The 23,950-nt window shown below is 42.1% G+C and overlaps 1 protein-coding gene across 1 annotated transcript in view; it reads left to right on the forward strand.

Annotated features, from left to right (window-relative positions):
- The window catches only part of grin2aa (glutamate receptor, ionotropic, N-methyl D-aspartate 2A, a), a 116,608-nt gene that overhangs the window by 77,300 nt on the left and 15,358 nt on the right, over positions 1-23,950 (forward strand). The window contains exons 4-10 of the mRNA XM_029508065.1: positions 1,847-2,275; positions 9,699-9,813; positions 16,356-16,558; positions 19,582-19,753; positions 20,902-21,055; positions 22,038-22,163; positions 22,261-22,490. Of these exons, the coding sequence (XP_029363925.1) occupies positions 1,847-2,275; positions 9,699-9,813; positions 16,356-16,558; positions 19,582-19,753; positions 20,902-21,055; positions 22,038-22,163; positions 22,261-22,490 (1,429 nt within the window). The remainder of the gene's footprint in view (positions 1-1,846; positions 2,276-9,698; positions 9,814-16,355; positions 16,559-19,581; positions 19,754-20,901; positions 21,056-22,037; positions 22,164-22,260; positions 22,491-23,950) is intronic.

A 23,950-nucleotide genomic window follows, 5' to 3' on the forward strand; every position in this document is an offset into this window, starting at 1 on the left:
GAAAAATCGGAAAGTTGGCCTCTTCTTCTTTTTTATTTTATATATTTTATTGTGTTATGTCCACATTAATTTGCAGACAGGTATCCCAATGCCTTTTAGGAAAGACATACGAAAAGTTTCCATTCATTAAACATGTCCAGCCCCCCTTATCTAAGGCTCTTTATATCACCATAGGCCTCCATTGAAACATCAATGTCTACTCCATGAAATAAATACTTGAGGTGTTAAAATGGCAGCCTATTATTAAAAACAGGACGAATACATGTAAAAACGCTGTCATTTTCCTACGTCAGTGTTCAGCTGGTTCACCTTTACAGACTTTTATCACCAAGGAACTTCTGTCTTTTTAATTAGAAAATTGGATTAGTGAAGTGGGTGAGTCAAAGCTGACTGTGCTGTGGTGATATGTTAGTCCTGGTCCAGACTCATAACGTGAGATCAAAATAACATGTTTTGGTGGTGAACGCATATAGTGGATGGGCGCATCTGCTGGGAGTCTTCGTGTCTGCGTAATCTGAGAGTTAAAGATCGAAATGGCTGGCCAGATTTTCACTTACCTGTTAGCTGTTAGGATCAGGATCATTTGAATACACACAAGCACACGGCAACTGTTTCAATCATGCTAAGTAAAAAAAGTGCATTAAAATTGTGGCACTCTCAAACTTCTTTGGCAAAAAAAAAAAAAAAAAAAAGAAGAACGAACAACACATATTTCCTGAAAGTTCTTTCGGATTCCTGTATCATACTCTCTATTGTTTTTCTTTCTCTCTCTCTGTCTCTGTGAATGTGTTTCCGTGTATCATCATGTCTCTTTACTAGTTACGTCATCTGGGACTTGTAGGCCATCATCACTTTGGACAGCATGAAGAGGACAGCAAGTCCCAGATCACTCTCACATTACACCACCTGTCTGTTGTTAGATTCCTACATGATGGCTAACTGATCCCTCTTTTTGCTGCCACCACGGATCCCACTATGTAATAGACTTTGTGTTTGTGTATGTGGGTTTTCATGTGCATCTGTCCTTCACTCAGCCAGCTCTCTGCCGTGAAGGACCTGTGCTCCTGACACCACCGCGCACTGCCACTTTACGACATATCCTGTTTTTTAATTCCTAACATATCTGCTAATTCCTCTGCTTGTGCTGCCCTATGTGTGTACTAGGAGCTGAAGGAAGTCATCGCTTTGGACATTATCGAAAAGACCAGTCAGTCCCAGTGGATAACAAAGATACTATAGAAATATATATATATATATATATTTATTTATTTATTTTTTTTTAAATGAGCATTTTTACTTTTACCCACTTTAGCATAAAAAAAAATAAAACATTCTGTTATACTTAATTTGAACATGATAGTCATCACAGCAACACTGTGTTACGCATCTGCCCTCAGCCACACGGGTTTGCAGGTGCAATGCATTGTTAATGAGCTTATTTTTGTGCAAAGTTGTGACAGAAGCTCACAGTCGCTAACAATGATTATATTGGTAACGGTGCTGTTGTGTAATAACTGTTGTCACTAATTAGGGCACTGACCGCAGGCATGACGCTAGCCCTCGCACATTAACAGGCCAGTGTTTGAGATCCTTGTCCTTTAGTAGTGAGGGCCAAACCTACAAGCACTCTTCTACAGGACCGACTTTAGCATTTGCATTCAGTTTTGTCTTCATGTGTTTCCCCTGACAATAAGCTCTCTACATCCATTAGTATTCATGTTGTACTTAACAATGATATTATTTCTAATGGAAAATTATAACTGCCCTTGCCGGCACCTGAGCAAAGTTCATAGTCTATTAGTTAAATATTAACATTTTAATCCTGCTCTCTTTATTCATGCTTTAGTTTTGTCGGCTGGGACCTGCAGAATATCATCACTTTGGATGCAGTGGAAGAAGACAGCCGGTCTCAGATCATGCTCAAGAAGGTCCAGTCTCCAGTGGTCCTGCTCTACTGCTCCAAAGACGAAGCAGTCTACATCCTGGAGGAGGCTCGCTCGCTGGGCCTCACCGGATTTGGATACATCTGGATTGTGCCGTCGCTCACCACCGGGAACCCAGAGATAACGCCTGACGAGTTTCCGTCGGGGATGATTTCAGTGTCATACGATGACTGGGACTACCCGTTGGAGGCGCGAGTGCGTGATGGTCTGGGGATCATTACGTCAGCAGCGGCAGCCATGTTGGAGGAGTATGGCGACATCCCCGAAGCCAAAACATCCTGTTACGGCCAGATGGAGAAGACAACCAAACTGCCACCCAGTGCACTACATAAGTAAGCAAAGACATAGTGCATGGGTGCGCTTGTTTAGGGCATCCACATCTATAATGATTAGTGAGAAATACATAGAAAATTTGAAATTCTAATTAAATATAATTATAATAGTTTGTATATTTTGAGAGCATCTAAGAAAGTAGCTGTGTGAATGCAGAGATGTGAGTGTGCCACAATCTTTCTGTTTGCACCCTCATCCTCAGTAATTAGAGACGTCTACCAAGTCTAAATTAGGGATTGAGATTGAAGAATGGTGCAATTGCTGGATGAAAAACCGAGGGATTGGGAGTTAGAGCTGAGAGAGTAAAAGAGGTGTAGGAGTCAGAGCAAGAGGAAAGAAAGAGATGAATGGGAATTGAGGAGGGAGTTCGCAATTTAGCCAGCGAAGGAAGAGGGAAGGCACGAAAATGAGACTGGGGTAGCAGCAGGAGGTTGCTACAAATGAGTGCTCTCCAAAACCGAAGCGCTCCTTGACGAGTCCTTCTGTTCCTCTTCTCATGTTACTCCTCCATCTCTCATTCACTCTCATCTGTTCTCCTTCTCATCATGCACTCGCTCCCCAGCAGCCGGTGGGAGATGTTACCGGTCTTGCCAGCTCTGTTTGGCTCGCCATCTGGCAAAAGAGTGAGAGACACACATAACCTGTGTCTAGATCCCAATATTGTGTTTTATTTTTTGTTCGTTTGTTTGCTTTTTGTTGTTTTGAAAAACAATGCGTGTAATTTAGATTGAGTTAAAATGACTAAATGTCTGTCCCAAAACACTTTGCAAAACTCCAAATTGTCGTCCCAGTCAAGTTGGTCAGAACTAAAGAATGATGGAGAAGAACAAGAAAGTGATCATGTTTGCTTTTGTCTCAGAAGAAGACTAACGTTAAACACCAGCAATTTGCTTGAAATTGCTTTTTTGGCATTCAGGACACTTATTTGTTGGTTTTTAATATTCTGAAACTTTGAGAAAGATTTCTAACTTCAGGGTCAGAGTCTTCTGAGTATATCAGACAAAAAGAATGACCCTGAGTCATGCAGTAAGAAACGGATCATGTAAATGGTACATTTAGGGAGTTACAGTAATTTCCTCACCTAAAGTAATATAAGTTTATATCATATACATATAGTCACAGTTGAAGACTAACATCTCCCTCTGGGGTCAGTTTACAGCGGGAAAACAAAATTTAACTTATAATAATTTTATGTTAATGGTCAATAAAACAAAAGTCTATCTTCTCTATCTATCAAAAAATTTGATAGCTAATTCCTTATGTGAGCTCATAATATACTGCCTACTACCTACTTCATCAATATTGAAAAGCATCTTTTGTTGGATCTTACATTTGGCTTTCTACCAATTTTGAATTTAGGTTTTGCAAAAAAATTAAAAACAAAGAAAAAAAAAAAACAAAAACACACGAACAACAAAATGCATTGTGAGCCGTGAGTAGTTAAGGGAGCGCGGGAGATTAGATCACTCACTGCAAAAATGGGGCCGGGCTGACTCATGTCTCAGCCTATTTAGAGAGATTAAAATTGCAGTAGTCGCTGAGGTAACAAGTTAGTAATTGGCACTTGGAAATTACAGTCAATTTGTGCAAAGAGACAGTAAAATATGACTGATTGCATCTTTAATGACCTCAGCAGGACTCTGTATAACAATTCCACACTAATAGAGTAGTTCTTTTCTGAGGAAACACAGGTAAACCAAATAGAAATACCAAATATACAGAGCCAGCTGACATTGTTCCCAGCATGCTCTGCTGCCTCAGGTTTTTACCCAGGTGATGAGTAGCTGCAGATGGCTCTGTTGTGGGTGAGAGAGCTCAGCCAATAGGGCTTCAGGGCCAGAACGTGAGAAACATGATTGGTCAAGGCTAGGTCAGGGCAGCGAGCCAGTGTAGGTTGTTAGACCATCAACAGCTGTCAGGGGAGATAGAACATGCACACACACACACACACAGGTGGGCAGATGGGCTATATGTTCAAATATAAAGCACCGGTGTGACGCATTATGGAGTTATACTGTATTATAAGCCTTGGGTACAACCCAGTATCGCAGTGTTATATCCCAGGCTTCTATTTAGTTGTAGGTCTGCTGTCTTGCTGTCAGCAAGATGACTGTGACAGCTGAACTGGGTGTCCTTCTTTGCTTGAACACATCACAGACTCAGGTGTGATTTTTGAAACTCTTATTTAGTCGATCCTGTGTCCGTCCTCAACTGAGCCAAAAAGAAAAAAAAAAAAAGAAAAAACCATCACAAGTGAGCCAAACTTAGTTTGCGTCGCAGAAAATTGCTTATTTGTGGTGACTGGTGCCGAGCGGGGCAGGCTCTCAGTGAGCTTTTACCTCACTCACTTTGCCTCTGACAGCTGTGATGATAAATCCACCATGACATATCCAAGATGAATATGTTTTTTGGAGTAATAGAAAAATAAAATTAAATAAAAAAAGCAGGAGACAAATGACAAAGTAAGAGAGCTGGCCAGTGCAGCAATCAGACCAAGTGACAACTCGTGCACAATATAAATTATGGTATGTGTATGTGTTAGGGGTTGTGTATTTGCGCTTGTATGTATGTTGGAAAAATTTTCTTCACCTCAAGAGAATGTTCTGTCATGACTGATTTATTGTGTCCTGCTCACCTTGCTGTGGTGAACAGTGTGCCTTAAAAGACTTAAGCACTTGTTTATCTGTGTGTGTATGTGTGGCCTTGATATATGATTGTCAAAACTCAGGAAATACACAAAATTACATCTATACATGACACACCCATACAAACTCTTTGGCTATTGCCTTTGGCATTTCATACCTGAGACATTACCTGACGCACTATATTAACTGGTCATTATACAATAGACAAGCGTGTTAAAAATAAATACTCCAATCTGAATACTCACGTCAAAACTGCTTGTCACTTTCACAAAGAGTTATAGACATGACCTATGAATATGTTTTGTAACAGAAAGGAAAGAACTGCAAATAGATATTCCATTCCATTCATCATCACGGTTACGATAATAAGCACACGTTTGAAAGACACAGTCACAGCTTCTGATTTTAATGTGAAACAAACAGTGGTCTCCAAGGTCAAAGGCCTTTATTAAGTGAAGTGGATGGATGGATCCATCCATCCACTTCAATCTGATTTTCAGGACTTTGTTGCTGTTTGTAATACATCAACTAACTCCCTTGTTTACAACCAAAGTTACTACGGTTTCCTCACTATAGAGCACATCTATGGTTTTGTAATCAGCTGTTGGCACGGACAACTTATGAAGTGGAATGCAATCTTAAAATGAGCTCCTGTGAGTGTGTTTGTGTCTAATACACTAATGCATGTGAAGTCACTGTGATGCTTTATTGTAGGTGATAGTTTGTGAGAGAGAACCTGCATCCTTTTTTTCTTTTTTATTTTTACTGGCTACGTGGAAGCTTTGATTGATACATGAAAAAAGTTATTACAAAGCAAAAACAGATGCAATTACTTTCAGTGTACAACAGTGACCTAGTTTTGATGCAGAACCTGTGGGAACAGTAACATACTGTACAGGAGGTTACGAGTTCAGCCTCCTCGACCAATGCTGACATCAGCCAAGGCTATAGAAAAAGCCATTTTAAGATGTGTTTAGGAATAATCAGTAATGGCTCTAAGGGTAGTTATCTTTTAGAAAGCCTCCTGCTTCATGTGCCACTTCATTACAAATAGATGGCGTTTAAGTGTTGAGCAGCTGAACAAAAACAGCTTTCAGTAAGCCGACATGTGATTGTGTTATATTATCTATCTGACTGTATACATGAGTAAATATAATTAATGCATCGGAGCTCTGTAGGTCACAGCAGTTGTATGCATTGTGTTTGTTAAGTAAAATTAGTATGCAATTGCCAACTTGTGCACTAAATCCTAGAGATAAATGAAGCATCAAATTGCCTTTGGTTTGAGTAGTTGGAGGGTGGCGAAACAGGGAAGGATACGAGCGAGTTCCGTCAGTGATAATGTGGACTACTGCCAACCCCAACACGCATGAATATTATTCCTTTCTCATCAGAGGGAAGTATATCTTATAAGGTGCTCCACTGTGGTGCACTGGCTCCTGTCCTGGAATTGAATTTGCCCATTAGAGAAAACCTGTGATATTCAAACTGATTTCAGGCCAGTACACACATAAAGCTTATTGTGTGCCACAAAGGAATTGCCGTTGAGATAACTGTGTAGCAATGGGTTGCGTTTTATGGTGCGACAGCAAGCTCGGAGAAGACAAAATGTAATTGTTAGAATTAATCTTGTGCTGCTGAAACGCAAAAAATTAAATAAATAAAATAAAGAACTGCTCACACACGCACACACACTACGGAAACAGGGAAAGCAAACACACTGCCAAGCTAGCATCTACTTCACCTTGTAGTCACCATTCATGCCACACTTAACACATGCCACCTGAGGCTCAGTGTGTGTTTTCAAGTGACTACCCCCCCTCGGGTGCTCTTAAAAGACCTAAATCAGCACTGATAGCAGCCTCCGTATTTCTTTTTTTTTCCTCAGACCTCTCCCCTCTGCCTCGCATAGCCACAGTTTGTGTGTGCACTTCACAGATCATGAATGCTCTGACATTATATACGTCATCACTTTGACTGGTTCTTGTCCTGATGAAAGATAGCTGTCTCGTCCATTTAAACTCTACTCCGTGCCCATTTCATGCGAACCTATTTGTGGACACTCATCCCCCTGCAGTAGAACCTCCTCAGACAAAACGTAGAGTTTTATCACAAAGTATGCTGTAGGCATGCGGAGATCCAGAGCAGCTCAGAATAAGCACTTGAGATGTTATTTCTTATGTGTCAAGAGCACTTTGACAGGGGCAGGGCATATATATGTACGGCTGCACCAGGGGAGGACGGCTATTGTGGTGTGTGTGTGTGAAATCCACAGAGTGTTTGTGGAGGTTATTTGTTATGTATTATAACATCATTAATGCTCTGTCATTCCTCTGTCATGATGGATTAAGAAAGCAAGGGCAAATGCAGAGTATTTGGCGCTTGCTGCTGTAATGCAGTGTTATGTGTGTGCTCTTACTTGTGTGCTGCAGTGTATGTTTAGTGCTGGTTAACTCTGGTGCAGTGGCCCCCTCCCATCGCAATCCCTTTTACTCCCCCCCCCCCCCAAAAAAAAAAGAGGAGGAAGGAAGAAAATAACAGAGGATATTTTTATCCTAACTCTGTCGAGGCTTAGTTCTCCTCTTTCCTCATCATACTTCTTTTTCCATGTCTCTCACTCACTCTCTCTTATCGCACTTTTTTTTCTTTTTTCTGTTGCCCCCTTTTCTGCTGCACCCCCCCAAAAAAAATGAAGAGAGCGATTACTGATATGAGGCTAAAGACTGAGAGCAATTGGATCGCTTGACTATGATCTTGGAACCACAGGAGTGGAAACATGTGTACAAAGTAATTGTCAGTGGTGTGTGTGTCTGTGTGTGTGTGTGTGTGTGTGTGTGTGTGTGTGTGTGTGTGTGTGTGTGTGTGTGTGTGTGTGTGTGTGTGTGTGTGTGTGTGTGTGTGTGTGTGTGTGTGTGGATGTGGATGTGTGGATTCAGGGTTATTTAGGGTCATCTTCCGGCATACACACTCCAGTCTGTGTCCGTATCCTAGCAACGCCCTATCAGGCCCACCTGTTCAATGGGCATCAGCCCAAACATACTTGCAGACACACATGCACGCGCATGCACGCACAAACACACAATCTGCCTGTCCTGTCTGTTTCCTGGTCTTGCTTAAAAGCACAAATTTGTGTACTGTTCAATTTTGAATTAGTTTAAATCCACATACAGAAGGGTCTCTCAACAGATGTCAGGAGACAGCAGGATTAAAGGAGGTCTGCAACACCTTACCAGCTCTATCAGAGAAGAATTTTATTTATCTTCTGAGTCTTACAGGATTACTCACAGAATGCCCCGCTTATATTCCTACTGTCTTGCACAAACCTATGCGTAACATATCAGATTAAGAGCAAATACTTGATATTGATGCTGTAAACACCCCTTTCTTTCAGTGATTTTGTCTGAAACGTGTGAAGAAATGAATGAACAACAAAGAAGAACAAACTGTACAGCAAACAGAAGAAAAGAACAGCAAATGCTTCTGTTGTGTGTGTGTGTGTGTGTGTCTGTGTGTGGTATTTGAGTGTGTCCTTTACAGCAGTCTTGGCACTGGTATTGATCCCAGTTCCTCTTTGTCTGCTGTCATCGCACATAATTGGGTTCAGCACTGGATTCCCTGTCCAATCAAACGGCTTAATACTTCTCACCTGGTCGCTTGCAGGCCAATCAGATCATTTTAACCACAAAATCGGCTCAGTGCCCTTATCGCTGGCTGATTTCATCTGGAGATTGTGTGTGTGTGCATGTGTGTATGTGCGTGCGCGTGCGCCACCAGCTGAAAACTTAAAAAGACAAGCCGGTATAAATGTTGCACCAAACACATATTACACAGCATTTTTCATCCTTGTGACTCAGTATTATAATTGTTCAAGACATAGAGCAGAAAAAAAAAACATAAAAGAAGGTGCTTATCAATGTTCATGTTTTTCCTGACACAATTAATGAGATCTATCAAACGATCATTTGTGCATCATCAGTAGCTGCTATGGAACACCAGCTCCGCCAAATAAAGGACGCTCCTGAATGCCCCTCACCTGCAGTTTGCTCTGTTAGCATGGCTGGAGCTGAAGAGGAGGAAAAGAGGAGCCGTCTCTGCTGTGTCGTACATGACCACTGACACAAGGAGGGAGAGAGACAGAGTGGGCAAGGACAGCTGTGATTAATGTGGAGGCTATGTGGACCCAAGAATATCTTCCCACTGCCCTCCATCTTAGCTAATGTGACCTGCCATATGGGTCACTCATTAGTGTGTGTGTGTGTGTGTGTGTGGTCTTACTATGGACACACTTTAGGTGCTATTCATTCTCCTAGTCTCTATTTTTTAAATATAATTTAAATCTGATCTGATAAATGAAACAGACACTGCCCTGGTCTTACTAACAATACTGTCATTCAGAAATTTTTGCCAGGTTATCACGTACACACACAGATAGATTTTTGTAACTCTTTAGTATTGCACTTTCACTCTCTGGTTGCTTCATATATCTTGAATGTAATTATAATAAATCCAATGTGACTCCACAACTGTCTATGGAAAAAATCCCCCGTGAATATTTCAGGATAGTAATAGTAGGAGATTGTAAATGGCCTTTTTTTTCATGCTAATGTAATTCAATTTCCCTTTTCCTCTGTTTTTCCTCCATTCATTTCTTTCCCATGCTCATACTCTGAATTTTCCACCTCCTTCCTTCCTTACTCCTCTTCTCTTATGGCCCTCTGCTCCATTATTCCTCACCCCTATTGTCTTCCACCTCATCTTCTTTTCCTCTCACTCTCAGGTACATGATGAATGTAACATGGGATGGTAGAGACTTGTCATTCACAGAAGATGGCTACCAGGAAAATCCAAAGCTGGTGGTCATTGTTCTCAACAAGGAAAGAGAGTGGGAAAAGGTAAGTGTGAAAACTGTATGTCTCTTGGTTTGAACCGTGGTAATTTTGATGCTTACTTACCACATTATTTCGTTTTTTTACAGCTGATTCTAATATATTTTTTCAGATTTTTAAAAAAGTCTTTAGTAGAGTTGGTCTTTCCGTGTTGCACCTGACGGTGAAAAGAAGGGAACAGCATTTGGGACATTAGATAGAGAGATTGAACAGTGCAATAAAGTCTTCAAAGGTGACATTTTGGCACAGCACAAACACAAACAGAGTGACTGAGTGATGAAGTTATGCCATTATCCAGTCACTATACTGGGCACCTCATAAAGCCAGTATTTCTAAAACCCTGGCCTTTCTTCTTATGTCTGGGTTTATGTTCATATTGCTCTTGTTTATCGAATGCCTTTGAATGTTACTTCATCTTGGTCTCTGAAACATTATCTTTGTTTCCAAAAAGCTACACTTCGCATTGCAAACACAGATCTGGGGAGGCAGCAGTTGATAAGAATGGTGACTAATGTTGCCAGTATAAACTGAAAAAAAGAGATTGAGTGTGAGTATTTCCGTACTGTCCACAATCTCAGACTGCTTCTTTAACCAAACCAGCAATAAGGGCTGAAGACCAGGATTGAAAATCATACATCACATCTCCTCGTCGAACCTTTAGTTGATCAATGACCTCATTCACAAGCAAGCTTATACATTTCTATAAGTAGTTAATTTGACTTTATAAAGAATGGCCACTTTAAATGGCTGGGTATTCTAGCCATTTTAATGGACTTTAAATGGCAGCAATGTATCTTTATACGTACATTTAGCTGCCTTGTGCGGGCTTAAACACCTCATATTTAATGCACCAATCGCTCATACGTAGCTCAGAGCGGGTGAAGACACGTTTGAGAGAAGAATGGAGGACGGAAGACGGAGGCGTGACAAAAGATAGGGTTTGGATACGGAAGAATGTGGAGATGGAGGTTGTCTTTTTGCCTGTTTCTTCTGTGACGTCTCCATCACATCTGGTCTCCTTCCTCCCACTGCATCCTTCTCCGATGACATCTTAGATACCATCTTCGCATCTGCATTCCTTCTCTTCCCCTTTCCTCCCCATTTTCTTTCCCTCCTTAACTTCTCATCTCTGCTTCTATCTTTCAATCCTCCCCTCACCTTTTTTCCCTGCCTGATCCTGTCTCCCTTGCTGTTTTCCCAAAGCCAGATACATCTGTGCACTCTGTCTATCTTTAGCTGTGACTGCTGTTGCGGTCTATGATAGCACCTCAAACCACAGTTAATCAAAGCCTGAGACCTCTGTGATTGTGGTGGCAAGGGGGTCAGTGCGCTTTTGTGTTAGCGTGTGTATATTTACCCTTCCACAAAAGTTATTGACAGAAACACCATTCAAGAGACTGCCTGAGAGCTGGCTTTTATTCAGGTCACATCTGCACGTGTTACAGTCTTTCGCTTTAGTTTGCCGCAAACCGCACGGTCTCCACCCAATCTTTGAGACAAGCTATTTCATATTTCATATTGGCGAGCGCGAACACACACACACACACACACACACACACACACACACACACACACACACACACACACACACACAAAAGAACCTTTGTTGGTGTGCACTGGGGAGGGGGAGTGTGTAAACAGAAAGCCTGTGAAAATGATCAGTACCTCTTCAATGTGGTGCGGTGAAAGAGACTGAAGGGAAGAGAGACACGAAGACCCAAAGTGGAAACATAATTGGGAGCTTCTCTCACTCTCTCTCCCTGTCTCTCTGGCGCAGCCATCCCACCCATGCACCAGAAATCAGCAGCGCGCTGAGAGTGAGAGAGAGACTTCCACAATGATCAAGAGATAAAAATTCAGTAACTGCACTAAAATATGGATATGCACTAAAAATATAAAATGTATCCCCTTGGGGCAGAGGAGGAAGAGACAGGGAGAGGAGAGCAATATGGAGCGCTACAGAGACAAGTGAGGGATAGAGACAGATGGGGCTGAGATAGCAAGAGCGAATGAGCGCTAGAAAAAGAGACAGAAAGCAAGAGGGAAACAGAGGGAGAAAGAGGTGGAACTGAGCAATCACCACGTTTGTGCTCTCCCCTCTTTTCACCCACTACAGGTGTTTAGCACTCCGGTTTTCAAAGCACCCACACCTGCTGTTCCCTGCAGCAGATACATGCTGTTGGTTAGATGGTTTAGTTTTAAGTGTCTGGAAGAAAAGCTTTTAAAGTGGCTACCTGCGTTTGGGTTGCTTTTTTTATTTAAGCAAAGAGAAGCCGGCTGCAGCAAATAATTTCTGACAGGATCAGTAGGCTGGGTCAGCAACTGCATTGATACAGCAGCAACAAAGAGTAACGTTTGAGATTGTGCTGCCCTGTCACAGCACGTGACAGTGTAAAAACAATGGTGCGTGATATGGTTTTATATTCAAATGGGATGTTTTACTTTTGACGATACCACACACATGCTCTATAACTTCCTCTTCTCCATATGCATGTTTCTAAACACAAATAGTTTAATTCTGCTAAGTATTTTCTTCCCACAATATTTGATTTTAATCGGAATCTTAATATGTAGCTTTAAGTCATTATTAATGCTGCACAGTACCAAAAAAATCTCAAAACGGACAAATGCTTGGACCGATGATACTTAACAGCTGAGTGTAAATTCATTCAAGTTTTTATTTAAAAAATAAGTAATGCCCTAATTTTTCTTTTTTCTTGTAGGTTTATTGTTCCAAAATTAGAAGAAATAATCATAAATTAGCCACCAAATTGTGATCTGAGAGTCCTGCATAGATCTTGATACCATGTCCCTATACTATGTTGATACCATGTATGCTCTGAGGAATCACGTTAATTACGTTCCATAAAAGCCAACATGTGGCTTCTGTTGATGTAACTGTTAGAGCAGCAGTTCATGTGAGCTTCCGAACTTAAAACTGCCCAAGATGCTGGTGGTTGAGGAAACGGGGGAGACAGAGTGACATTTTGTGCATGTCCGAAAAGCTTTGCTGAAACTCATAAATAAATAAGTGTTAATTGAACTCATCAGAGTAAAGTAAGATCTCAACACCGTGTCACAGCTGTAAAAAAGCCTTGTGTAAACACTCTGCAGAATCAACTGCATGGCAATGATGATAAATGTTCTTAATGTTTTCAGAATTACAGGACAACTTCACCGTCTGAATGAGAAAAGTTTATTTACCGATCAGAACCAGGATGTTATGTTTTATTCTTGCTGAGTAGATGGAGTGTGTAAATTGCTCCAGGAACTGCTGCAGTGTTAGCAGCCAGTTCACAAAATAATTATTACAGACAGCATGGGATTTGTGCTTGGAGAATCACAATATGGAGCGCAGACAGGCAGAAAAGCCCACGTGTGCCCACGCACTCACACAATCATACAAATATACACACACAACTGATGCACAACCATGCACATGCATTCCCTGTCCAGGCATCAATATTCTCTTTATCTCAATAAAAGCAGCTCACTTTAAGAAAATATGTCGAAATCCCCACACATTGTTTTCTCTTGCTCCTCAATCTGTCATCTTCTTTCTGTCTCTGCGCTTGTTTTGTCGCACACGCGTGCGGGCGCATGCATGTGCTTGCTGGCCCATGCACGCAGGCGCGCATGCACACACACAAAGAGAGATGGAGCAGAATCCGTTATACCAACATAATTTTGTCTGACACGAGTGACAGATACTGTTTTATGACTGAATGGGTTTCGCCACACTATTAGGAACTCATTGTCCCATAATGCAACTTGGCACAGCAATAACTCTCACAGTTAGACTGGCACAAAAAAGATGCTCAGTATAATAATCCTAAACCTGTGATTTCTTAAAATTCATCTCTCTTACTTGTTCAGCCAGATTCTAGTTTACTTTAGCGTGTGTGTGTGTGTGTGTGTGTGTGTGTGTGTGTGTGTGTGTGTGTGTGTGTGTGTTTGTCTTTGTCTTTGTCTTTGTCTGTGTGTCAGTACCTGTAGGCGAAAAACAGTAAGACAAAAAGCGGGAAACACGGAAGGGTGCACAACAGAAGAAATAGAAAGTGATACATACATAAACAAAGACCAAGGCCTTTCAAAATCTAAATAAAGACAAGGAGGAGAACAGTTAACAAAAGAGGATAGCACAAGAGAAAGAGCAGGAGATGAAACAAAACACAGTTTGACTGGGGAAGAGTGTCATCTCATGGCCAAGTGGCTCTAAATCCGTCGCACGGTGATGATGCGATAGGATTGCCACCATGGGGTGTTATAGTGCAGTAATCCCACAGGCCCTATCATCATAACCTCCCACAGGCCTCGCTGTCATATTGAACGCAAACACACACACTACTTTCTTCCAGTTGCTTCTGTGTGTGTGTGTGTGTAATATCTGATTTTTCATACAAGGGAGATTCAGTGTTGTGCCGCCTGGCCGGTCGATAGAGAGAATCCTCTCTCCTCGTTAATTTATAACCCCTCTTTCTTTAATTAGAGAGAGAGAGGGAGGCGGAAATCAGAAGAGCTGCTGAAGTCAGCTTCTTCTTCTGTTCCTCCTCCTCCGACTCTTTTCCTCAATTCTTTTCAGCCATCTTCCAAGTATAACATTTATCTCTCCTCAGAGTTTACTGGCTCATCCAACCAAATCAGGGCCGCTACACTCGGAAGCTTACATAATGATTGAGTGTTTTCAGGTTTAATGTACAAGTCTGCACTTTAGGATGGAAAAAAAAAAAAAGTAAAAAAACAAGTTAAAGTGGGGATGAAATTGATTATTATTACACTGTCTAATAATCACGAGATACATGTGAATTTTCACACTCACACACATTTCACATTATGTTACAACGTTCAAGCAACACTCACGTATACATTTTACCATGTTTGTCTGAATCCATATTACTATATGATCACACTGTCTTTCACTCATCTTGTTTTTTCTCCACTTTCCATCATTTCTGTTGCACAAGTCACATCGTGCTTACTATGCACACTTTTCATTACCAATCTGATATCCTAACATACCCCACCACCCTAATAAAAGACAAACACACACTTGCATGTGAAACATGTGAAATACAAAATAAATGAGGTAAGACACACAGACAAATACTGCTGCTGCCTGGAGACTGAAGGTGACACACAGGGAACCACGGACATGTAGCCTCGGCGTACAGTAGTGCCCTGCCACCCTGACCGCCTAACACCTACACGCCACGAACACGCTACATACAGATGTGGCCGGCAGCAGAGTGAACTATTGACAGTGGTGCCCTGTAAGAGCTGAGAAAAGTCTCTAATCCCTTTCGGGGGATAGAAAACCACTCAAAGCCAAACAATTAAAATGCTAATTTTGCTCTCTCCCCATTGCTCTTCTGTTAATGATTTAGCCAGGCATGCAGGATAAGCAACAACATGTATGTGTGTGCGTGTGTGTGTTTATTTGCGCGCGTTTGTGTGTTTGCATGAGCCTTTGTCCTCCATGGTTGATGGAGATGAAGATTAACATGCCTGTATTACAGGTTCATGCCAATGAACATGTATGTTGCTGAGTGGGACTATTTGTGTGCAACAGTCATCCATTCTTCTCTTGACTACAACTGTGTTAGTCTTTTAGGCTGCGAGAAGAGAAGAAGGAAAGACTTTGGAAAAGGAGGGAAAGAATGGGAGCGAGGTTTTGCTATTTTCTCCTCCTGTGACATTAATAATTGAGAGTTGAGCAAAGCCTCGCTGCATGCTGTTATCTCTCACTTCCTCTCAGACTTCTCTGTCTGAACAAAAACATACTTGCATAGCATAAACACACACACACCTGCACTCACGCGCTCCTAAATGTCACGTAAAAACATTTACATGCAGTTGTTGGGAGGGGGGGGGGGGGGGGGGGGGGTAAAGAGCATCCGTAGAGGAATGTGTGACATCACTGCTCTCAAAACTGTCTGAATTATTGACACCGTCACAGCACTATCATGGTGCTATAATCCCCCTTCCTCTGCTTCTCATATATGTCCACATTCATAGCTTTACTGTACAGTATATTCCTCTGTGTGCGTTTTGTCATGCATCCATACACACCATGCTTTTAATCTGTTATGTTGTACCTACAGCCATACCAGGAGCTGCGTGCATTTTGGTCTCTCGACAGCGTGTATTGTGATTTGTATGCATGTGTTATAGGCAACGCATTTTTTCCCGACCTGCTTTGAGATATTGCGCAGCAGACTACAGCAGTCAGAGGTAGAAGAAAAGACACACACACACACACACACACGCACGCTGCGCTTCTCCACAAGGTGCCATGTTATGATCAGTGACTGCTGGACATCATTTTCCCACCATTTAAACTTTTATTTGAGGGCTATGATATCTGTTCAGAGACCATGTCTTTTCAGTGTGAGCTCATTAGTCTTAATCCAACAGTCAGTGCTGTGTAACAGTGACACACAAAATGTCCTCAGGCCGATGCTGACTCTCAGCCCATTTGCTAATTATAAAGGTGAAGGTACCCACTAGCTTATTTATCGTCTCACCTTTTTCCCTCTCCTTTCTTCCAGATGGGAAAACTGGACAATGGCAGCCTGACACTTAAGTACCCGGTGTGGCCGCGCTTCAACTCCTTCGGTGATGCTGAGCTCGACGACAACCACCTGTCCATTGTCACGTTAGAGGAGAAACCTTTCGTTATCGTGGAGGACGTAGAGAGGCTCACCGGTACCTGCATGAGGAACTCCGTCCCCTGCAGAAAGCATATCAAAGAGTAGGTTTGATTGACTGATTGATCCGTCCGTCTTCTGACCTGAGCTCAATGCAACTATTCCTCATCAGTAGCAAGCAATGACATTGATGCCAGAGAAATGTAACCCAGTGCAATGACTTTCCAGTTCCGTTGTTAATTGTTCACGGCTGCAACGTTTATTATATAACACAGTGACACTGACCAAAATATACTGTCACACCCATGTGTCGCACACCCACAGCTAAATTGACATGTCTGTAAAATAACAGAGTGTGAGGAAAAAAAGATAATTCACTTTCGCATCAGCATCTTTGATGATCAGCAGGTGATTGCATTTTACATTTTCTTTGAGTTTTGTGGGTTCCCTTTCTCTAGACGTTCGATATATGTTGCCCCGCCCCCAAAAGTGAAGCTGAACTGAAGCAGTCTACTTCCTTCTTCACCAATTTCCCCTTTAATGCCCAATTTTGTGGCTTCCTGCTATGTCATGTTCTTCAAGTACACAATCGTAGTGTAAGTGGCTTATGCTGTGTGTATGTGCATGCAAGTGTGTGTCTGAATGGCTTGAGTGCTGCTGAATCAAAGCATGTAATGGGTTTACAAACGATTATTTTTCTCTGCTGGAACAGAGACAGACAGACAGACAGACGCACTTACAGGAAGACTGACACTACATATTTTCTGCCACTCTAATTACCACATATATGTATAGATGCCTGTATACATCTACACATGGACACACACAGAGCTTATTAAGCAGTAATAGGGTCCCAGGGAAGAGGCCAACAGAGATTTCCACCCAGAATCACTGTGAAGTAGGGCAGAGGATAAAGCAACTCCAAGGAGGAAGACAAACACACAAGCTCGTATACGTTCTCTGTTGCCACATGTCCACTCACTCACAGGCCAATGCATCCGGGCGCATTCCTCCCTCCCACAGTGCAATTCCCACTCAAGCATCCATAGTGTCCATTTGGAGAAAGAGGGATAGATGGAGGGAAGGGAAGTGGCAGAGAGAGAGGAGAGGTGGATTGGATTGGGGGGGAGTGGAGGACTAACCATGCATGCGGAACCAACAAATTCACTCATCCAGGCTGGGCCTAAGAACAAGCCATGCTCACACACACACACACACACACACACACACACAATCGCACGTATACCCACACTGCCCTCTCTGGAAACCCCCCAGGTCTTGTAGTGTTTCTATATCAAGTTGGCCTGGCAACTTCACAAACAGCCTCCAAAACATCACATGCTCTCACTGCCTGATCTGTGCTATGGGCCGCCTAAGTGGGTACACTGTGTTCATAAATGCAGCCATTACAGCTCTGGCCTATATGCTTGCTCTGCCACTGCCCTGCCAGCTGAACCTGCCAGAGAGCTGACTTAGTTGTCCTTGTTTTTGTTTTTTTTTTTTGTTTTTTTCCCTGCTAATACTATTACTGATCCCATTTCCTGCTCAATCTCCTCCCTGCACCGTCATGTAGTTGCATTAGAGTAACATGTCTACATAATAATATAAAACTTGTGATGCAATTTAGATTCACTGAAGTTACTGACAGTCGCATTTGACATAGACAGCGAAGCTCATGTAGCTGTCTTAATGGAATCTATCACTCTTAAAAAATAAATCTTAAAAAAAAGTTGGGTTTCAGGGGTGTAACACACAGATCAAACATTAAGGAAGGAGTGTAGAAGTATGTTTTTGGGGGTTTTGGGGGTGTGCCTGTTTTTTTTTTTTTTTTTTTTTTTTTCGGAGGTGGATGAGGATACACAACCCATAATGGTAATGAATAAGCCTGATGTTGTTTACACATGGCAATGAAGTTATTTATTTCATTTTCAATTAGGTCCAACAGCTGCCACAGATGCTTTCTGGTTACAACTGTAGAAAATCATCCAGGGCGATTGCACAACGCTTTACAAAAAATCGTTCACAACAGCTAACAGATCCACCAGGATTTATGTCTTTTAATTAGTTTATTTAAAATGAACCTTTTCTATCTTTTATAAAACTATGAGACCATTAAGAGGAAATTCATCTCCAGTGTCAAGATGGAGGGGAAAAAAAATCTACTAATGACATTGATTTGACAGAGTGATGGAGACTAGAGAGGGGAACACGGGGGTTTGGCCTTTTGGGAGGGGATGTGACGGTCAATGTTGTTCTGGTATGAAAGAATTTCTTCAAAGCGGCAGAGTATCAGGTGTGAAGGTACCTGGAGAGTTCCAGTCACATGTGTGGAGTTTTTCTTTTTCTTTTGTTTTGTCTCACACTGTCCGTCAACTTTTGCAGGGGTTGTTGTTAAACTAAAGGGCGAGGCTATCTTCTCCTAATTAGCACACATCTAAAAGTTAAATGAGAGTCCCAGGTGGCTGAAAGTTGATGTGCACTCGTGTGTGTGTGTGTGTGTGTGTGTGTGTGTACGCGCGTGTGTGTGTGCGTGTGTGCGTGTGTGTGTGTGTGTGTGTGTGTGTGTGTGCGTGCGTGCGTGAGAACACTCTCTGAACTTCCCTACTATCAAATTCATACACACAGATGGTACAAGGCTTGCAGATGCAGTGCCATCACAAACCCCTTCTCTAGAGACGCAGAAGGTAGAGGCAGGGTAGAGGATTATTTTCCAAGTTGTCTGATGTCATTTCTGAGTAGAATAACTGAAACTCAAAGGTGAAAAGGTCCCTGGCTGACATTTGATCACAAAATTTGCAAGTGTAATGGAAAGAGGGGCAAATGATGTTTTGTTTATTTTGAACTTAAAAGAGAAGATGTATGACACATTTGAAGTTGTGCAAGGTTGATTAAAATGAATATCAAATGAATTTACGCCGTCAACCTTTTAAAATGCAAAGATTTGGGATGTTTGATATTCAGCCCACTCACTGTATAATATGTAATGCGGGCTTATGAGATGCTCGGTTCCTTGCCATTCCTCTTTTCTTCTGTGACAGTGTTTTGACCGAAGATGATACATAATTGAAGCAGCTGCTGTCCAAAATCCCTTTCTAATGATGTGCATGTCCTGTTTGTGTTTTGGCAGCAACACAACAGAGGCTGGTGGGACATACATCAAGAAGTGCTGCAAAGGCTTCTGCATTGACATTTTGAAGAAAATTGCCAAATATGTAAAGTTCACCTATGACCTGTACCTGGTAACCAATGGAAAGCATGGCAAGAAGATTAACAATGTCTGGAATGGGATGGTGGGAGAGGTAAGACAAGTACGAGTGTGTGTGGGTTTGTCCGCATGCGTGTGTGATTCAAATAACCGAACCAGTTCAATGAATTCACTGAACACAGTGAGTCAGCGTTCTGTCAATGAAGGCCCCTGAAGTCAGAAGCAGAATCGGATACTAATCAAGGGTACACATTTGCTCCATAATCACTGAGCTGCTCTCGGATATTAGGCATGTCAGCTATAATTCACATCCAACTAATGTGCATTCAATGTGTTCCTTCTATGATGTTCACTACAGAGGTGCCAATACTGAATGCCATTGTGATGTCTAACGGTATTAATCAGTCTTCACTTTAGTTTATAAGACTTTTAAAACAAGAAATAAGAGCCAAGATATTCTTCCTTTTAAGGTCCCAAAGATGCTTAATGTGTTGACTTTGTAAAACATTTACAAGGCAAAAAAAAAAAACAGACAAACAAAAAAAACCCTAACAACTAATTTTCAACTACAAGGCCTCTGCACTGACTGTAAATGCTCAGTAAACAAATCTTGGCTACTCCTGCAAAAACTTCTTTGCATAACTTTAATTACCAGCTCCAACTTGAAGATAGAGTCCCAGAGTTCATTTTAACACCATAAACTTTATAGCTGTCCATATATTTTATGGCAGACTTTATTCACTTAGATGAAGTTCATCTGGCATTCCCCTCATTTAGTGGCGATGCACGCTTCCATGTTGATTACATTTATTAAGAGTCGACTTGAGATTAAGAACCCTGACAATGCACAGTCAGTAAAAATCATATTCGGGTGCACGGGTTTCTTGTTTCACACTGACGCCAGTAACTAAAAACGGAACAAATGCAATACCCGGTGCAGCCTCATCGGGCAGATGTGTATTTTAAAGTTATGTTAATTGTTTGCTGCATTTGATTGTGTCTTGTGATGCATACACTAAGAACACAAGACACGAATATAATGTTTATTTTCTTCTACTTTTTTCCCTGTAACCTTCCCATCGCACTATAACTCCTTATGCGCCTTCTTTGTCCGCCTCCTGACAACACCCCTCAACCATGCCCTCACTCCCTTCTCCTTCTTTCTCCCTAACCACTCCACCTTCCTCATCCACCCATCCCTCCTTTATCCCTCTGTCCCTCCTTCTTCTCCACCCCTGAAAGGTGGTCTATAAGAAAGCCGTCATGGCCGTCGGATCTCTGACGATCAATGAGGAGCGTTCTGAGGTCATCGATTTCTCCGTCCCGTTCGTGGAAACCGGGATCAGCGTCATGGTCTCCCGTAGCAACGGAACCGTCTCCCCGTCAGCCTTCCTCGGTAACTGTCACTGCATACCCACTGCTTAGTTGTTGGACTCAGGCGAAAGGGGATGGGGGAGGATCTGTATTGTTTGCTTTTTCAGTTTCTGCGAGTGCAGACATATTTGTTTTGTGTGTGTGTGTGTGTGTGTGTGTGTGTGTGTCTCTCTCTCTCTGTGTTCCCCAAGATAGAGAAATGACAGCACAATTCAGTTCACTTACACACCTGTCAATACTTGTTCTTTTATCTGAGGGATTTAGCTCAGCTCCTGTTTTCTGCTACATTGACTCACTCACCTGAGAGGGACTTAACTGCAGGATGTTAACCTGAGTGACCATGGATATCCCTGTTATGGCTGCTTGATTCAAGCTCCTGCACTCACATATGAAAAACACTGACGGCTGCATAAAAGTGCTGAGAGAAAGACATGCATATGCCAACATGTGCGCACACACAGGTGCACACACTGACATGTATGCAGCATGAAGTTAAGTGCTGCGAAAGTGGCAATTATAAGGGCTTAGCAAGAAAACCCCATATAGGCTTGCCAGCGCGCGTGCACACAAATATAGTTGGACACACACAGGCACAACCCTGTGCTGGCAGCGCTCTCCCATACATTAGAGCAGGGTTTAATCTCTGCAGCAGCGCTGTGAGCTCAGAGGGAGGACAGGAGTGCTGACACCAGGGCTTCCAATACTGTACACCTCCTCAGACTGTCAAATAGGAGGTGTGCTTGTGTATGTGCAGTGTGTGTGTTTGTGGGGAGGGTGGGGGGGGGGCTCTGTGAACGAGCAGCAGTCAGCTTGTTATCCGTACATTTCTGTCCTTTCTGTGGGTATCTCTCTGTGATTGATTTATTAATTCGCTTCCTAGAGAGACAGTAAGTTAACATGAAGCATAAAAAAGTCATGTGCGAGATATAAAAATCAACCCAAGATTATTAATTATTATGATTATTAATGCTTAATCTCTTTCCTCTTATCCCTCTCTTTCTCAGAGCCATTCAGTGCATCAGTGTGGGTGATGATGTTTGTGATGCTCTTACTGGTGACTGCAATGGCTGTTTTCATGTTTGAGTACATCAGTCCACTGGGCTTTAACAGAAACCTGGCACAGGGAAAAGGTGAGCACAGCCGTTCAAGTTTTGTATTACTTGCTTTTCAAATCTCATCTCCCTGTCTAAATTCTGTGTCATTCTCTCCCCCCGTCCCCACTTTCAGACCCCCACGGCCCTTCCTTCACCATGGGCAAGGCCGTGTGGCTGCTTTGGGGTCTGGTGTTCAACAACTCTGTGCCAGTTCAAAACCCAAAAGGAACCACCAGCAAGTTCATAGTATCTGTGTGGGCCTTCTTTGCTGTCATCTTCCTGGCCTCCTACACTGCCAACCTGGCTGCCTTCATGATCCAGGAGGAGTTTGTCGACCAAGTCACTGGGCTTTCTGACAATAAGGTAATTGAGAACAAAAAGGAAAGGTGGTGACTGAGTGGGTGGCAATTTGTTCATTAGTTGAGGATTCAGCCCAGGAAAGACAGATGATTTACATACCTTTAAAGGTTTATGTGTGCAATTTGGTTGCAGCACTTGACTTTTAGCTTGAAATATTCCAATTACCTCCATGGCTTCTCTCATTTTTCAAGCTCTGGTCACCCTGTAGGGATTTGGTGGATTAATCCATCAAATGTAGTGCCCTTCTTAAAGGTGTAAACAGCTTTAAAAGTAAAAAATCTAACTTTTAGTGTTCTGCAATATATGTTACTCAACAAAAATAGGGCTAGAAGGTAAAATCTGTCACATTTTTGTCACATCTTTTTCATTTCATATACTTACTGGTGTGAAATAGGAGTTCTGATTTGATATTATCAAGTCAAGCGTTTATGCGTTTAAGTCATTAAATGGATTTGATATCACTGCTATTAGCTAGCAAGCTTATGTTCAAGTTATTTTTCACTTTACCAAATAATCAATAACTGCAAAAATAATGTAAAACATACAAGGAGTTTCTATTGTCTAAACAGCTCTGAAAAATTAAGTTATCCTGCAAAAATGAACGCATTTTATAGAAACGGCATTCTTGGTTCTTTCGCTTTGGGCCTCTCTGTTTGTGAAATGTTTACATTATAAAACAGTTGTCGCCTAATGTTAATTATTACACGTATATAAATGTGATAATAGGTGCTGAGATCAAAGAATATATAAAAAAAGGAAGGAAAGATGGGGAAAGCAATAATGTAAAGTTGAAAAGGTTATGTAGGAGAAAAAAAATGATCAATGGAAAAAGGTAGAGAAATAGAAAAGAAAAGAGAGGGGTGGATGTATGGGGAGATACAACCAAGGAGAGAGGATTTAAGGATGATGTAGAGGGTTTTGACAACTTGCAGAGGGAGGGAAGGGGGAGGGGAGGGGAGGAGGGGAAGAGCCACTGGCAGGAGGGTGACTGAGGAATAGCGAGAGGCCAAGATGCACAAGATGTTACAAGACAACAGTGGGACAGATATGGGCCAGGTTGACGGCTGAGGTAGGGAGAAAGGAGCGGCACGAGGGGAGAGAAAGCCAAAGAGATTTGGGAAGACAGAGAGGGTCAGGGAAGAAAGGAACCAGACAAAAAGGGTAAATGGCCATTCAGACAGATATGCTGAGTGAGGCATGACAGTGAATAATCCTTGAAATTGTTCCGTTTGACCACCAGGGGGCTAGAATTTACCAAAACAAACGCACAACTAAGAAGCTTCTGACATTATTAGCTCATCCACTTCTTTGGGCCAATATGTTAGCAGGTGGTCGTCCCACTTCGCAGGCACAGATCAACGTGGTGACCCCACAGCATCTGTGTTCCTTCCACGGTATTTTTAGAGCCTTGGTCACACATCACTTGAGAACAATATTGCTGTCTGTCATTCTGTTCTGTTTGC

The sequence above is a fragment of the Echeneis naucrates genome, chromosome 8, assembly GCF_900963305.1.
Source record: "Echeneis naucrates chromosome 8, fEcheNa1.1, whole genome shotgun sequence".
Lineage (NCBI taxonomy): Eukaryota > Metazoa > Chordata > Actinopteri > Carangiformes > Echeneidae > Echeneis > Echeneis naucrates.